The sequence below is a fragment of the Rhopalosiphum maidis genome, chromosome 1 (genome assembly GCF_003676215.2).
Source record: "Rhopalosiphum maidis isolate BTI-1 chromosome 1, ASM367621v3, whole genome shotgun sequence".
NCBI classification, from domain to species: Eukaryota; Metazoa; Arthropoda; class Insecta; order Hemiptera; family Aphididae; genus Rhopalosiphum; species Rhopalosiphum maidis.
This window is the reverse complement of record NC_040877.1, coordinates 90,181,602-90,198,050: the sequence shown is the minus strand read 5'-3', so window position 1 is coordinate 90,198,050 and position 16,449 is coordinate 90,181,602. Positions and strand designations below refer to the sequence as shown.

Below are 16,449 nucleotides of genomic sequence, written 5' to 3'. Positions count from 1 at the left end.
ATCGGTACCTATACACAGTACACAATAATGATTAGATATGGTTTTGCAGATATAATAGTTTAATTTCAACATCATGGTTATAGTTTTACACCGATATCTAAGATATCTTAATTAATTTTATGGCATACGGACTTTTGGTGTTAAAAATATTTTTAGAATGCTGAGCTACAGTGCATTCATTTTTTAAACTGTGTGGAAATACGGTGCATGCTTAAATACGGATTCATAAAATATTTTTATTCATGCGGTGCGCCCATAATTTTAGCACCCCTAATATATATAATATAAACCTAGAGGCAAGACGCCAAGACGCCTAGTTGTGTCTATTGTTAACTATAAGTTGTGATATTTATTGATGTTGAGTAGGGTTGATAAAAGGCTAGTCATAGTGTAAGTGTGTAATACAATTGAGCATTTGAGCCCGTTTTACCTGAAAAAAACACACCACGATTGAGTTCAAGCTTATATATAGCCATATACGTATTGCCTTTATTTATAAACCTTTGGCCATGAGGGTACCAAATACTAAATATAGGTCCTAGTCCCGAAGTATATTTTTATTTTAATAATACATATTATATTTTTTGTAAATTTATTGTAATAATTATAAAAAACGATTGACAATAATTTAGTTCTATGAAGCTAAGCAACGTGTGTGAATATGTTACCAATTCAATTTTCATGTGTACAAGATACCTACTTTATACTTATTATATATCTTACTGTCTACTGAAAATCCAATTTTTTTTTAAAAACTGAAGTTTACGCGTATTTTGCAATTGACAAAGGTAGACTCAAATTTTCAAAAAGTGAGTTCTGTAAAAGTTTCACTCAAAATAATGCATATACCGCTATATTATGTTGTCTAGTGTCTATTAGTTACTAATAGACACTAGACACTACTATTAGTTTATTCATGAAATTATATAATATTTAAAAAGTATATAAAATAATTTCAGCAAATAGGTGAACACCACTAAGATCTATTAAATATTTGCCTTGATTAGTGGTGGAAGGGAATTTTGAAATGTTCCTTCTCGGGCGGCCTTGCAAATTTTAAAGTTATGATACTGATCTCGATGTAGAGAAGATGTTTAGATGTTTACCGTGACCTTATTCCAATGTCTCCAATAAAATAGATTTATTATCTATACTAATAACACAATGGTTTTTTATTCACATTCCACGTGAATCTTTTGATATATTAGCAATTAATATGTATTATTATTTATTATTCGCAGAAGTAATAGTACTGACTACTAAGCACGGATTAATGTGTATCAATATCAAATATACTATCAATATTTAATACAATCATCCCACCTTGGCTTGGTATTGATGTCTGACTTTGTCAGTAGAGCAGTTACTATTTAGTACTTACTATACTTATAGTACAATAGAATTAGAATAGACATACAATTATCGATAATTGGTTTGTATCACACTCGCCATACTATAGTATTTAGTAGTAGTTAATAATAATATACAAAATTCTATATTATCTATGAATAATATGTTGCCGCTCTGATTGATAAGGATACGAAACGCGATCTGGCCACTGATAAAAATATAGGTATCTAGGTGCTATGATAATATCCGGAAGATTTAAAAAATACAAATCGGCCAAATTGGCCAATTGTCGTGTCGAATATAATTAATTGATCGCTGCGTGTCGTCGACGTATTTATCATACACGTCAATGTACTGCTCGCAGCCGCGACGACAGAAACACCTGCTTAGTGCGGTTCATTGTTGGCACGCATTGGTATTCCGGTATTCGAACTGGCACATCACACCTTGGTGATATGCTGTACACGAATTGTGTTGCTGAGGAAAAATGACCACAGCAAATCCAAAAGGCAATGATGCACTCCGGATATCCGATCACAAACCTCTCATTACATGCAAGCTAAATTATATACTGTTATTTAGATTTGCTAGTTGTGCATTCTGCCACTTACAGGTCGATGCAACATTGTATTTGTTATAGATGCCGGTGACAAGGAGCTATTTGAAAATTTAAAACTTGTGCTCAGCCAGTCACTTAGCCAGGAACCGATCGAATGGAGGCGTCAGTACGGCAGACCTATGAAAATGGTCACCTTGTCTACAGACTTTGTACCTTTCAACAAAGACTCTGTGGCTGAACAAATCAGTAGTCGTAATCTGGTTGGTCGTCCAATTATGCATACATTTTGGACTCAGTGTTTGGTAAGCAATTCTCATGTTACATAAATCAATTTATAGAATAATTTAAATTTAAACATTTTTCTTTTAAAATATACATACTTACCTATATTTTATTAACCATTTATTAGACTACTTCATTATATATTATGTCTTTCTGTTTTAATCTAAACAATTTTTTTTAATGTTTTTAGGATATGGAAGTGTATAAATCTTTATTAAGAGATGAAATTGATAAATGGATGAATGAAATGAACAAGCACAATATTATTGATTGGGTGATAGTCGTAGTTGAAACTTATGATCTGAGAAAACATAATAAATTATTGCCTCGAACAACTGTCTTTGACAAGATCAAAAGTGATTTTGCTGAAAAAAAAGCCGATCGGTATGTCTTGAATTTATTCTAATTAATTATACAACATTAATTGCAACATTTTATTTATATTTAGCTGTTTATCTGTAATAAACCCTCCAAAATCAGAAGTCCGATGTGGCAGCAGTGCATGGAGGGCATTAATTACCAATGTACGTCTATTAATTTTGTCTGCATTTGACAGACTATTTTTAAAATATGAAGATAATATAAGAAATTATAGAGAACAAAGAAATGATCCATCTTGGAGTTTTTGCAAATATTTTTTATACCAAGTAACACACATTTTCGTATACTTCCAATTTACAAAATCTATCTTTTAAATATTACATTTAAATAGGAAGAATTGGCTTTTGCCTTGGAAATGCTTGGAATTCATGATGAAGCTTTAGTCCAATATGATGAACTAGATGCCATGTTTACCCAATTTATATTAAATTCTCAAGTTGGAAGTAAATAGATATAATATATAATAAACATGTGGTATTTTTATTTATTGTTGTTTATTTTATTTTATAGATGTTCCTCAATGGTTAACTGAATTCCAAGTTGTCTTAGAATGGTGGTCTGCTGTATTATTTATGGAAAATATAAGTCGTAAACAAAGAGAAGCCATTAAAATTAGAAAACTATCACTCCTTGAATTTAGATGCTATTTGTTTTCACGTCAAGCGTCTTTATTGATGGCTGCATCCAAGCCTTGGATTGTGTGTATTAATTTTTTTGTTTTTAATTTATTTTTGTTCACAATAAGTAACAAATGTTAATTACAGGTGGCCGAGAGAGCATTGATATTTCTCCATCAGGCAGTAAGTGACTTGAAAACATTAGAAATTGAATGTCCACAAGGTTCAGTAGCTTGTTGGGTTTTGCAATGCTGCGCTCAAATTTTAGTTATTTGTCAATCTGTTAAAAAACCAGAACATTTAGAAGAATGTTCTCATCACACTGCTCCACTTCTATATTATTCGTTAAAGAAGGTAAATATTAATGATTCATTATTTATTTCTTTTATTTAATTATTTACTTATTATTTTTATTTTGTTTTAAGTTATATGAATTAGGAGATCTTTGTGGACTACTCCCAGGCAATGTTCAAACTACTGAACAACTTCATACTGTACAAGTTTTATGTGGTGGAATGCAAAGTGGTCACGATTTGACTACAGCTACTGAGTCTGTAGCAACTCTTAAAACAGCTCTCTCTTCTTCTGAAACATTCAGTAAACATTATTTGGTATGTTTAGTATTACATAACATACCACTTTTGTATAAAGAAAAAAAATTTTAATAATATTAATAACTGTATAATTTTATTTACTTAGGATATAGCTGAATTAGCCATTAGCACTTATAAACACAACAAACTAATGAGATGTGCCCATAGCTTAGTTGGTTTAGAACTAGCTAAATTTTACACATTGTCTGGGGATACAACAAAAAGAACTATGTTTTTAGTTAAAGCTTTAAAGCTATTTGAACAAGATAACTGGAAACTATTAATAGTACAAACAAATTTAGAATTAGTCAAATGTTTTAAAAAAATTGGCAATGTTGACCAGTATGTTTCATTTTTTATTAATTTATTAGTTCTATAGTTTTTTATTATATCACAATGTAAATATTTCAACTAATATATTTTTTTAATCTTAGATTTGTAAAAACATGTTTACAATTAGCTTCAGCCTCTGCATGCAACCTTCAAATTAGACAAGATCATTTTGACCAAATGTTAAACATGATTCAAGATTCAAATATAGGTAAGTTATTTTAGAGTTCCAATTATTAATTTATATGTTGATATGAAACAATATTGTAATTATTTAACAATTAATTATTTTTGAAGACGCAACAATAATATTTTAAACAAGCATTAGATTATTGTCTTAAAATTATCAAATTTCATGTAAACTTATAAAATTTAATTTTAATATTTATTTAAACATAATAACTGTTAGCATATTTATTGGTATAATTTATTGCTTTTGTCTTAAAGTTTATACTTATTTAAATGTAAGTAAGTATTTCTCCTTAATGTTTTATTTAAAAATATGAGCACATTATATTATCCTAATTAAATTTGCACAGAAAAGTATGATGATTATATAAATATTTTTGGAACATTTAATCCTAAGAAATAATTTTTAAAAACATTATAGAATTATTCAAAGACTTGTTACTCCACCCATAATTTAATATTCACTTGAAAAATAACTAAGTATTTTAATTGTTTGATAAAATGCTAATAGATTCTTCATCTCTATTGGAAAAGATAGACTATTTGAACTAATTGACAATTATTAAAAATGATTAGCTGTATTGATTGTGATGTTTTAAAGTATATATGTATATAAATGCATATCATTTTATAAATTATCAATTAAAGTGAACAAGTTAACAATATGATTGGAATTGTATGTAACAAAAATGGTTATATTGAAAACCACGAGGACTATAGAAGACTTTGTTTTCCATACTCCATTACTCCTCAACAACATGAATTAAACTTAAATTTAAAAATGAAACAATCCAAGCATCTAAATATAAAGTAATTAAGTAACTGAAAATATTTAGTGATCAGATTTTGCAAAAAACTATTATAAACATTTGAATTTATGACAACAATTTTATAAAAATAAGGACTGATTAAAGAAAGGTAAAAATAAATGTTTTCTGCGTTTTATTTTTCTTCAAATATATAATATTATTAATTACCTATTATTTATACCAGCATAATTTACAAATAATATAAGTAAAACTTTCTACGTTAATTAGTATCTTTATATTTTTTAAACAAAATATTTAAAGTTATTTTACTAATTGGTTTTTTTTTTAATCAATAAACATATCAACAGACTTTATATTTGCCTTATAATCAAAATATTTGTGACATTTACAGTATTGTTTTTATACATATTATAAAATTACAATTATAATATATTAAACATTTTATAATACAATACTAATTCAACTGAATTTAATCAATAATATTATAGAATGCATTTATCCAATGGACGATGTTATAGTATTGGATCAAATAGATGTAAAATGCAACAATGAAGAAAGTAATTATCCATCCACAGTGTCACTAAAATTTAAAAGCAATCTTCCTAAAACTATCGTATGTCCAAAAATTTCCATTTCTGTGGTAATTGGATCTGCATTGAAAAAAATGAAAAATAAATTAAACTTAGTAAAAAACACCTATAGTTATGATATAAACAAAGGCAATATATTACCAATGACATACAATCATAATTATCAACAAGATGGCCATTTTGCATCTACTGGTATAACTTGCTTAAATCAAAAATCATATTTGAGGTAATCAATTCCGATTATTTTATAATACTATTAACATACTATTAGTATTATAAATAGCTATATTATTTATCTTTAATTTATTTATATGTAGGCGACAGGATAGTCAAAGAAGAAAACCATCTATGAATTATAACAAAAATGAATTTCATGACATAATATCTGCAAATAATGTAGAAATTCAACCTGGAATGAATATTATTGACCTAACACTTAATGTAAGTAATAAATAGTTATTTTTTTCTATCTGACATTAATTTTATAAGACTGCACAGATTATTATTCTAAGACTAAGAAAAAAAATGTTAATTATATTTTAGAATTCAAAAAATATAGAATCTGGAATTTACTTTTTGGACAAATTATCTGTAATACTACAACCTCGTCTAGAATTGTTGACTAGTATACCTTATGGTCTTATGTTTGCATTAAAAAATGTTAACTCAACTGCTCAGCTTATTTTATCAGATAATAAATGCTTATTTGCTGGTATTGAAGAACTGTCTACATTGTCTCTTCAGTTTGGGACAAAATCGAAAAAAGTAATTCATTTTTTTCTAATTACATAGTAACAAAAAAAAAATTATGCTTGCTTTTTTATTTTAATTTTAGATTGTTGAAAAAATTCGATTACATTCCACGCCTGGTTTAACTTTTTGTTTGGAGGATAAAACAGAATTTTGCTCTGAAATGTATATGAAATCTCCATTATCTATAAATTCTAGTCATTCAGTATCTTTACCTATTAAATTATTTGCCCAATTACCACCATTAAAAGATCATCCTAGAATAGTTCATCATAAGGTAATTTATATTTTAAGATATATTTAAAAAATTTCTAATTTCTAACTATAAATGTATTTTAGTTATGGATAAAATGTGAAACTTCATCAGATGACGAAGAAATGATTTGCGTTTCTATAGACTTTAATCTTCCGCTAACTGTAACTCATAGGTTACATACATGTCACTATCGTAAATTTGTTGGTATAAACATTGCTTGTCATACTGATTGGTCATTGGCTTTGAAGATACCAGAAATAATCTGTGTTAGTCCTACTAATTCAGTTGTCGAGTTAACCTCAATGAACACAACATGTGACCAGTTAACTGTAAGTATTCAACAAGCATCTAAAGTTAGTAGATTTTTTTTCTTTTTATTTGTTGGGTTAAACATTAGGGGTTTAAATTTAGGCAGAAGATGCATGCAGTGGACTTGAAGAAACGTTCCTTTTTGGAGGTATTTACCTCTTTATAAATGCACCTTTTTCTCAGTTTATGCAACATAATATTTCTAGTGTTTTATTTTTTGATATTCATGGAAAATCTAATATTGTAGTAGTGAATTCAATTTAGTAAAATATACTCAATTAAAATGTTTTTTAGTATCTGAAAAATGGTGAAACAATAGGCTATTTGTGGGAAATAAATTTATCAACTACAGACATTAAAACATTAGGATCGTTTGCTGAATCATTGAGATTAAATTTCCATACAAAGTATTCCTCTGCTGAAAAACTCGATTGTACTCAAGATTTAAGTTTTGAGTTTACTATTAACAATTATAAGGTAAAAATGTAATGTTATTTTATTTAATCACTTTGCATATTATATAAATTATTTATTATGTAAATTTAATTAAAACAGACACTACTGTTAATTGAAAGTGGAGTTGAAATGGCTGGTAAAAGTGGAGAATTCTGTCGCATGAATACAGTATGCACATACACTGCACATTTCAAGAGATCTGAACATTCTGAAACAAACATTCCTCCAAGTGAAATTTCATTTAAATACGAAATTGTTGCAGACAAAACAATGTGGGCAGTTTGTGGTCGTGGATCTGGTATATTCGATAAAATGTGTTTTTAATTTAATTGTTTTTCGAGAGAACACAACACCCGCATATGTTGTCTCTGTCTTACAAATATAGAGCATAACAAAAACTATTTTGCGCAAGAAAGAGCTGAGAAAGTTACAGTCATAACTATAAAAAGAAATTTTTACCTCATAAAAAGTAAAACTTTGGCTGTTTAATATCATTTTTATTTTTCAATATTAAAAACTATAAAAAAAAAGTAATCAAGTTCAAAAATAATGGATTTTAAACAATAAGAACTTTTTCATTAAGTGATATCAAAAAAAAATTTAAGATTTTATTTCACAGATAATATTCTCAACTATATTGTATATCAATTTGGAATCTTAACTGTCACTACAACCTGAGTGGTTCATGCTATGTTTTACATGTGTCAGACAAAGACAACACATGTGGATGTAGCGTCTTCTTAACAATTCACATTTAATTTTTAAAGTTATGTTGTTTGAATTTGTTAATAAATAAATTCATTCTATAACTAAAAGTAACTAACAAAATTAAATGTATACTGTTGTATATAATTTTGTTTTACTATAGGCTTGTAAAATGATAACTACTGAGATACCAAAATGAAAATATAGTGTTCGCTTTACAAATAACAATTACCTAATTTATTATACCTATGTTTATATTTAATATGCTAAGTATAACTAAAATAATTTCATTGTATTCTTTGATTATTCATATAGATGTTATTACATTTTTACCAAATTCAATAACACAGAGTGTTTCAGTCGAGGTAATGCCATTGATGAGTGGATATTTACCTATACCTACATTAAATGTTTTTCGTTACTTTCCATCCAATTCACGTCAAAACATAGGTAAGCTACAACATTAATATTTTGTTATGATTCATTTCCATGGAAAATCATTACTGAATCCTTTCTAATAAAATCCTTTTAAATGAATCCAATGTATTGATTTTTATGTTAATTTCTTAATTTTTATATTACAGAATCTAAAATGGAACAATTTTCAACTGGTCAAGTATACGATGCAAGTAAAGGTGTACAAACACATGTATTACCTCGTATAACAGCAGATACATCCTAAGTATAATAATTATTTTTATAGTATTATCCAAAAAAATTTATTGCTCATGTTATAATATACGTCATAAATATAATAAATAATATTTTTAATATTAAAATTTCATATACATACAATATATTTATATCATTATTCTTGTTGCCATTGTTTAAAGTATGTTATACATATTATATATTATATTGTACAGGGTTTATTATACATTGTATTATATATTACATGTTATTTTATTTTCTAGATAATTGACTTTTTTTTTTATTATCTATTCATTTTTACAAAATATATACAAATTATTATATTTGATTAAGAAAGTAAAAAAAAGCTTACTTCTTATTAAGTCAAGTAAGATCTGTATGTTTAATATAATAATTATTAATCCAATCTATTAACTTGATTTATAAACATATTAAACAAATACAAATTTCAATCATTGTCTTTTAAAGGACATATATGTCACATATTATATTATATATGTATTAATGTATGAATATTTTTTTCAAAAGTTAGCATTATACGTCACTTGTGATACGTTTGGCATTTTATTAAATACCCACTTAATTATAAAAAATGTTTAGATAACTTACCATATTCCTTAAAAATGTTGGTTGATATAAACAGATTTTCCAAATTGCTTGTACTTCACATATATTTTTTAAACACACCTATAAAAGTATGGAGCCTGGCAAGATTACAAAATCTACATATTGATTGTGTGACAGTGGAAATTGTTTATTTATCTTATAAATTTGTTTGTTTTCAATCATTTTAATTCATACTACTAACAAAATTAAGAAATTATATAATTTTACATGTTTTGTCATAGTCTTTAACTCTGGCCTTAGTACTGGGTATGCTAATAGTTTTCACAACATCCAGCCACTTCCAGAATTTTTCCAAACACTGATACTTATTAGATATTTCATAAATTAGAAAATTCTTAATTGTAGTGGACGCCTAACTTCACCATTACTTAGGTTTACTATAATTATAAACTTCAATATACAGTTATATTTTTTCAATTATTAATTTTAAATTTCCTATAAACTACACCATAAACATACTATCACACCATGGTAAGACTATAAAGTACGTCTTATAATTTGATTATCCTTAACCGTATAAACCGTCAAATCATTAAACAATTACTATAATAATTTTTCTTCAAAGTTCAAATATAATATAATATGATATAAATAAAATCATCATTTACATGCATAGATACTGGTTAACCTATCTTCTTGATTCCTACCCTCATAATTATGTTTTTATTGAATTCATAATAAACTCAATTAACCTTTTTTTACAGGTGTTTTGTGCACAATACATAATAGATCTATTTTTTCATTGATAATACTTAAAATCGATTCCATTATATATTTATAACTAATAACTATACGTTTTTGGTTCTTAAATTAAATAGAATTTTAAATTTAATTCACAGCAAGGAAAACACGAAATGTAAATAGTCTAGTATAGATAGTAGGTAGATTATAGCTACCATAAATTAAATAATATCACATATTATAATACATTATTATTTTTTTTGTAGGTCTATAGAAGAATTTAATCTACAGACACAAAGAATAAGTTTATTCTATATATCTGTGATTTAATCTTATTTCTATGAATAGACAGCAAAAAAATTAAAACGTTCTCAAAACCGGTGCGTACTAACTGCATTGAGCATTATCAAGTGATAAGTATAGTCTTAATGATAACAACATAACAACCGTTGTTGTATCGATCGTATTAAACTGATAAATTATAATTTAGATAATAGCTGATATTCATTATCTGTTATTATTTATTATTATTAAAAAAAATAATAGCATTAAAATATTTTTTCCTTACGGCTTAGGCTCTTGTCTCTTACAGTTTTTAGTTGGCTTGCTATAGTCTCGAAGCGTTCCATCATTATTTGTTGTAATTTTATTCTTTCACGTTGTTGAATCAATTTCGTGGACGAGTGTGGGTTGGAGCTGTTTGTTATTGACAAACAATGTCTTTCCACGACAGTAACATGTCGCCATCTTCGACATTCTCAATGGACGACGACGACAACAACAGTGTAAAAATCGAAAACAAAGACTTAACTGACTCCGAAGGTATGAACTAATTTATAAGAAATAAACAAACACATTAATGCCATAAGTTTCTGTTTTCCAGACGAAGGGAAAGAAAACCGTGAGAAACACACTGAAATACAAGAGCAGTAAGTTAGCTGATTTTTGCGCGATTTAACTGTATTGATGATAAAATTCTATTTATGTTTAATTTTTTTAAACTATTTTAGAGTTTATCAAGACAAATTGGCTAGTATCCAAAAGCAATTACAACAGTTGCGCGATGGGACGCACGTGGAATATGTAAAACAATTGAAAAAATTAGATGCCCAACATAAAAATGAGTGAGTTAATATTTGTTTTTCTCAATGTTATCATACCAGTATAATCATTCAATATATATTCTAATAGACTAATGATGAACAATTTGTGGCGTGACTGCTTGCTTGAAGCTATTGAAAGAGAATTTATTAGAGAACGGCGTCTAGCTCACAAAGAGTTTGAAGATCGTAATTCTGAACTCACTGAAACTCTGATATCAGAATTAAATGAGAGGAAAAAAGCTATAGAACATGAAAATTTAAATGTGGAACTTTGTATGTAAATCATATGTTTATAGTATATTTCATCCTTTTATACTAATCGAGTGGTTTCCAGCTCCAGATTTGTCAGATCAAAAACCTGCTATGACAAGAAAACTGAGAAGAAGACCAAATGATCCAGTAGTGCCAGCGCCTCAAGAAAAACGCCGCAAGCCACCACCAGTATCAAATATTTATTATTTGTTGCAAGATCATGAAATTGAACATGATGTTAAGCTTATTCAAGAGTCTTTGGCTTCAATACCGTCTACTTCTACCACAACAACTCCTACAGTAAAAACACGTGATACAGTTAATTCTTCATCTATTAGGAAACCTGGTAGGTAAAATTTACAATTACATAGCGATAGTATTTATTTTAAATTACTGTTTAGGGTTTCTTCCAAGTACAAGTTCCTCAACTGCAGGTAATATGAGTCCTAAAAAATGTCAGAATTCAGACACTGAGGGGGGATCATCAGCCATACCAGATACGCGAATTGAGGATGGAAAACTACTGTTTGAAAAGAGATGGTATGAACAATTTAATTGTATAATCGTTTCCTTAGATATGAATTATTTTAATTTTAGGTATCATCGAGGACAACCTGTTTTTGTCGAAGGAAGGCAAATGGCAAAATTCCCAGCTGTTATCTCTGCCATTGGCAACGAAACTGTAAGTCATTAAAATTATGAAGACAGTTTATATTCTACATTCTGAAAAATAGCATAATTAAAAATACCTAATATTTTCTTTATTACAGATTTGGGTAAAGAAAACATCAGACAACAGTAAATTTCGTATTAACCTGTCTTACCTATCAAAAGGTAAAATGTCAATCAAACGTCGAGCTGCTGTTTAAACAACTACTTATATTTATTCAGATGTTATGTTCTATGTATATATTTATATATATTTAAGCATGTATTTTTATTTTAAAATGTATCATTTTGTTTTTTTTTATTTTTTATTATTAGTATGTATAAAAATTATAATTTATATCCTATAATAATGTTACATTTCCTATGATTAAATCAAGGTATTCAAAATGTAATTATTTTAAATCATCGTTTATAGTGTAAAAATATAGTAGAATACATTTTTTTTTTCTGTATAGAAATATAGAATAACAATTATAACATGTATTAACTGAAAAAAATGCATTAAATAATAATTTTAGGAATATATTCCTCAGCCAGTATATCATTCAACTTCCGTTTGATGTGTGATAAATTTTGTTCAATATACTTCCAATTAGTCACAGAATCTTGCAGTAATACTTGAGCTTTGACCAACTGTTGGTTTGTTTCATTCATTTTATTCATAGCATTTACATACATTTCCTTGTTAAATGTCGTCAGATTTGAATAAAACTGCATATTTTTCTCTTCTGAACAAATTCAATTAAACAAATAACCATGAATTATGATGGACATTTATCAGCAACACTGCCATAGATACTTACTTAATTTTCTATGTAGTAAAGTGTCTTCAGACATTTTGAAATTGTCAGAGCGGCTAGCAAAACTTTCTCTTCCCACTTGTCTTTTTCTATTTTCTATAAAAGCTATCATTAATGAGAAACAGTTGGTGTATGATACAATTAAAATAACTATTTAGATAACTAGTGAATATTCGAAAGTGATTGATTGCATAAACAACTGCTTTGACTTACTTGAATTACTTGTCCGATAATTAGAATCGGCTTCAAACTCAGCGTGATCACTCTCGGCTATTCCAATTTTTGAATTCTGAAAATAATCATTATTTTTCAATGGCAATGTGTGTTTTAAACATAACAATAACGCTATAGTAGGTCTTACCTCAACGTGTTGAAACTCTTCATCATCGGATTCTGGAGCTTCTCCCAATACGAGCATCGCTTTATCTGACATATTGTTTGAAGTATTTGGTAAGAAATCTTTAAAATAGAATTACGTTATAAGATTTAAGAAGTTAACATTTATACAGTAGTATTATTGTAAGAGTGTATACTGTATAGAGCATATTATATAGAATGTATTTTATAATCTGTGAAGATTTATTTATTTTTTACCAATAACCATTAACCGTGATTTAAAACATACAGGTTAAACAAAGGCCTATGTCCTATAACCGATAGTGTTTCGTGATGACCGGTCAACCAACTAATTTGAAGAAGCCACTATTTGAGATATTATATAGAACAATATAATATATAATATAGTTTATTCTATATTATATGTTACATATCAGTGGATATATCTCAGATCGTGCTAATAACAACAAAAATACTGATAACAATATCATTGTTTTTTTTTTATCATTAACTATCATAATATGATATTATTCATTATTTACTAATTTATTTATAATTCTTTATATGTTTTATATAGACGAAACATAATGAATTAATAATACATTATATATATATTGTTCTGTGAATATTTCGCATAGGTACGAGTGCATTGGCACAACTATAAGGGGAATTAGAGGGCTTAGCCCTTTCAAAATATATTTTAGCACTCCCAAATTTATTTAATTATTTAAGATTACCTGAATAATAATTATTAAATATTAATTTAAGCATAAAATTGTGAGAATGTGAGATACATCCTATGAAATATGACGTAAAGAATTATTCAAAAGAAAATTGTATAAATATAAAATAGTAATTTATTTTACTTTTAGTATTACGGCAGGTTGATATTTGAAATTTTATTTTATTATTTTATCTTTCTATTAATTAATACCGTAATAAAGTAAAAATGTTGAACTCTTTAAAGCACGAACTAAGATATGCTTTAGTTCGTGCTTTAAAGCACAAATTAGATCCAAAAAAGCGGGTTATTACCGTAAGTGGAGCAAAATCATATAATCGGAATTTTATCAATAATTATTGATATCATAGACGTAAACTGAATACACTAGTTTGAAATGTTTTGTTTATTTATTTATTGAATAAGAATTTTCATAAGAAAAAAATTTTACAGGCGTCTTTTTATTATTATTCAATAGCTAATTAAGTGTAATTTACATTTTGTAGTTTAAATACATTCATTTATTTACTTAATGTTTCATATGAAGCTCGATTTCTTTTGAAAGTGTTGTGGGGCAAAATCGTATAGTTATATACACCATGCGGTTTTACTACATTTATATTTTGACTTTTGATATGGTTCAATTTAACCTGCAAGCATCTTAATAGTATTGACTTGTGTTGATAACTTGTTAGAATTTTGAACGATTAAAAATATTTTTTAGGTAAATTTTTAATTAAAAAAAGTTGAAAATATCCATAATATTTTACTACATTCTATTTGATTTTTCAAATGTTGTTTTTTATTTTGTCACGCTTTATAAATTAATTAAATGAAAGTCCAATACAAATTAATAATTATTTTCCAATAGATATATTGAACTGTGTTATAACGGTAATATAATATACATCATACTATACACTTGCACTATTAATTAAATTATAGCAAAATTACATATCATAATAATGATAATAAAATGTGCAGTTGCTCGACATCGTCAATTTTTTTATTTTGAAAAAATGTGGGCAAAGAGTTAAACTGAATGAAGTATAAATATATAATATATATTATATTGAAAAATAAAATAAAAAAGACCACTTAAAAGTTTACCTAACGGGTACAGTATGAATCGAAATATCCGAAATCCTCGTTAAATAGTTATAATGTTACTATAGAGGTAATTTCTATAAATAAATAATAATAGTAATAATAGTGTTTGAAAAAAATAAACGGGCTCGCGAAATCCTATAATGTCGGCCGATTAGAATTATTGACGAACGCGGTGGTAGTCGCTGGCTATAGTAATAAACGACACCGTGAGCTCGTTGTCCGGATGATCTGCCACGGTGTACGAAAAAATAAACTCAATAAGCTTATTAACTTACCAGACGCCCAACGTGTCAGACGCATTCATTTCTCGCACTAATATTGACTACCTTTTCAATACGATATGGTATCGAAAAACATGGCAGACGAGAACGCTGCATCAATTCGAACGTTCTTGAGAGAACTGGTGGAAAACGTGATAGAAAGAGTTACAGATGAAGATGAAACAACGGAGATGGAAACTGATGAAACGGCACTGATTGACGATGAAACAGACGAGAACGGACAAAACGGCACTTATTAACGAAACACAAGAGGAGATGTGAACGGACGAAACGGCTTCACAGATGAACGAAACGGCTACACAGATGAACGAAACGGCTACACAGATGAACGAAACGACTGCACAGATGAACGAAACGACTGCACAGATGAACGAATTACCATCGCCGGTAATCGGTCATGTGGTCGAACAAGTTATAATGGCGGTATGTGCATCGGTGGAGGGCGCGGAGAGCGATAAACGCCGAGAAGAGTCAGACGCAACGAAAAGGCAAAACGTGTTTCCCGCTGTCGGCGGCGTGGAAACGCGTAAAACGAGCCGTATTGCGCGCATGTTGCGTCCGTGCGGGTTAGCGGATCCCCGGGGATACGAGAAGGCGGGTAAATCCCCTGTGCACATTTCACCAGAGATCACTTGCGGACGCAAACAGGTTCGCGGGTCGTCGTGAGCTCGCGGGTCTCCGTGACGCGCGGTCAACCCTCTGACGGTAGTGAGGGCGCTCGGACGCTCAGGTCGTGCGGAGCCGTAAACTCCCGCGGCCGAGGCGGTCGGGCCTCGGCCGCCGTTACGGTAGACACGTCGCAAGCCCAAGCGAACGAGTCCGCGGCACTCATTTTCCCGCAAGACCGATCGGAAGGATTTTGCGCAGGTGACTTTTAACACCGAATTCGTGTATCACCCCCCCCCCCCCCAATCGTCCACGTTTATTGTGTCGTCGTCCTGTCAGATGCTTTTTTGCTTATTATATAATATTATTATTGTTTATGTACAAATATAACTGTTTTCCATATATCAATAATATTTTTTATTTAAATATTATTTTATTCCCTAATTTTTAAGTCGTGCTTAGAATAGCTACTGTA

The 16,449-nt window shown here is 28.5% G+C and overlaps 3 protein-coding genes across 7 annotated transcripts; 2 read left to right on the top strand and 1 right to left on the bottom strand.

The window, feature by feature from the left end:
• The first annotated feature begins 1,579 nt into the window (after nucleotides 1-1,579).
• LOC113551669 (trafficking protein particle complex subunit 10) lies at nucleotides 1,580-8,942 on the top strand. Of its 2 annotated transcripts, XM_026954051.2 has the most exons (19): nucleotides 1,580-1,904; nucleotides 1,991-2,211; nucleotides 2,382-2,575; nucleotides 2,640-2,838; nucleotides 2,904-3,015; nucleotides 3,083-3,270; nucleotides 3,337-3,543; nucleotides 3,615-3,800; nucleotides 3,889-4,124; nucleotides 4,217-4,323; nucleotides 5,560-5,887; nucleotides 5,979-6,102; nucleotides 6,205-6,426; nucleotides 6,497-6,688; nucleotides 6,751-6,996; nucleotides 7,271-7,453; nucleotides 7,532-7,730; nucleotides 8,453-8,587; nucleotides 8,722-8,942. In XM_026954051.2, exons 1-19 carry the CDS (start codon nucleotides 1,838-1,840, stop codon nucleotides 8,817-8,819), a joined length of 3,444 nt encoding a protein of 1,147 aa, XP_026809852.1. In that variant the 5' UTR covers nucleotides 1,580-1,837; the 3' UTR covers nucleotides 8,820-8,942. The 2 variants fall into 2 exon arrangements, with proteins under 2 accessions (XP_026809852.1, XP_026809854.1); XM_026954053.1 differs by lacking the exons at nucleotides 7,532-7,730; nucleotides 8,453-8,587; nucleotides 8,722-8,942 and adding an exon at nucleotides 7,079-7,124 and having other exon boundaries at nucleotides 7,271-7,430.
• Nucleotides 8,943-10,617: 1,675 nt separating this feature from the next.
• LOC113552159 (sin3 histone deacetylase corepressor complex component SDS3) lies at nucleotides 10,618-12,363 on the top strand. Its single transcript, XM_026954882.1, has 8 exons — nucleotides 10,618-10,918; nucleotides 10,980-11,025; nucleotides 11,107-11,220; nucleotides 11,288-11,472; nucleotides 11,534-11,797; nucleotides 11,853-11,991; nucleotides 12,049-12,133; nucleotides 12,222-12,363. Exons 1-8 carry the CDS (start codon nucleotides 10,813-10,815, stop codon nucleotides 12,318-12,320), a joined length of 1,038 nt encoding a protein of 345 aa, XP_026810683.1. The 5' UTR covers nucleotides 10,618-10,812; the 3' UTR covers nucleotides 12,321-12,363.
• A 225-nt stretch (nucleotides 12,364-12,588) lies between these two features.
• On the bottom strand, nucleotides 12,589-13,712 carry LOC113552160. Of its 4 annotated transcripts, none has more exons than XM_026954883.2 (5): nucleotides 13,515-13,712; nucleotides 13,282-13,379; nucleotides 13,134-13,209; nucleotides 12,924-13,025; nucleotides 12,589-12,848 (listed from the first exon to the last, which is right to left on the bottom strand). In XM_026954883.2, the coding sequence occupies exons 1-5, from the start codon at nucleotides 13,522-13,524 to the stop codon at nucleotides 12,622-12,624; spliced, it is 513 nt and encodes a 170-aa protein (XP_026810684.1). In that variant the 5' UTR covers nucleotides 13,525-13,712; the 3' UTR covers nucleotides 12,589-12,621. The 4 variants fall into 4 exon arrangements, with proteins under 4 accessions (XP_026810684.1, XP_026810685.1, XP_026810686.1 ...); XM_026954884.2 differs by having other exon boundaries at nucleotides 12,924-13,016; nucleotides 13,515-13,710; XM_026954885.2 differs by having other exon boundaries at nucleotides 13,546-13,709.
• Nucleotides 13,713-16,449: the final 2,737 nt, after the last annotated feature.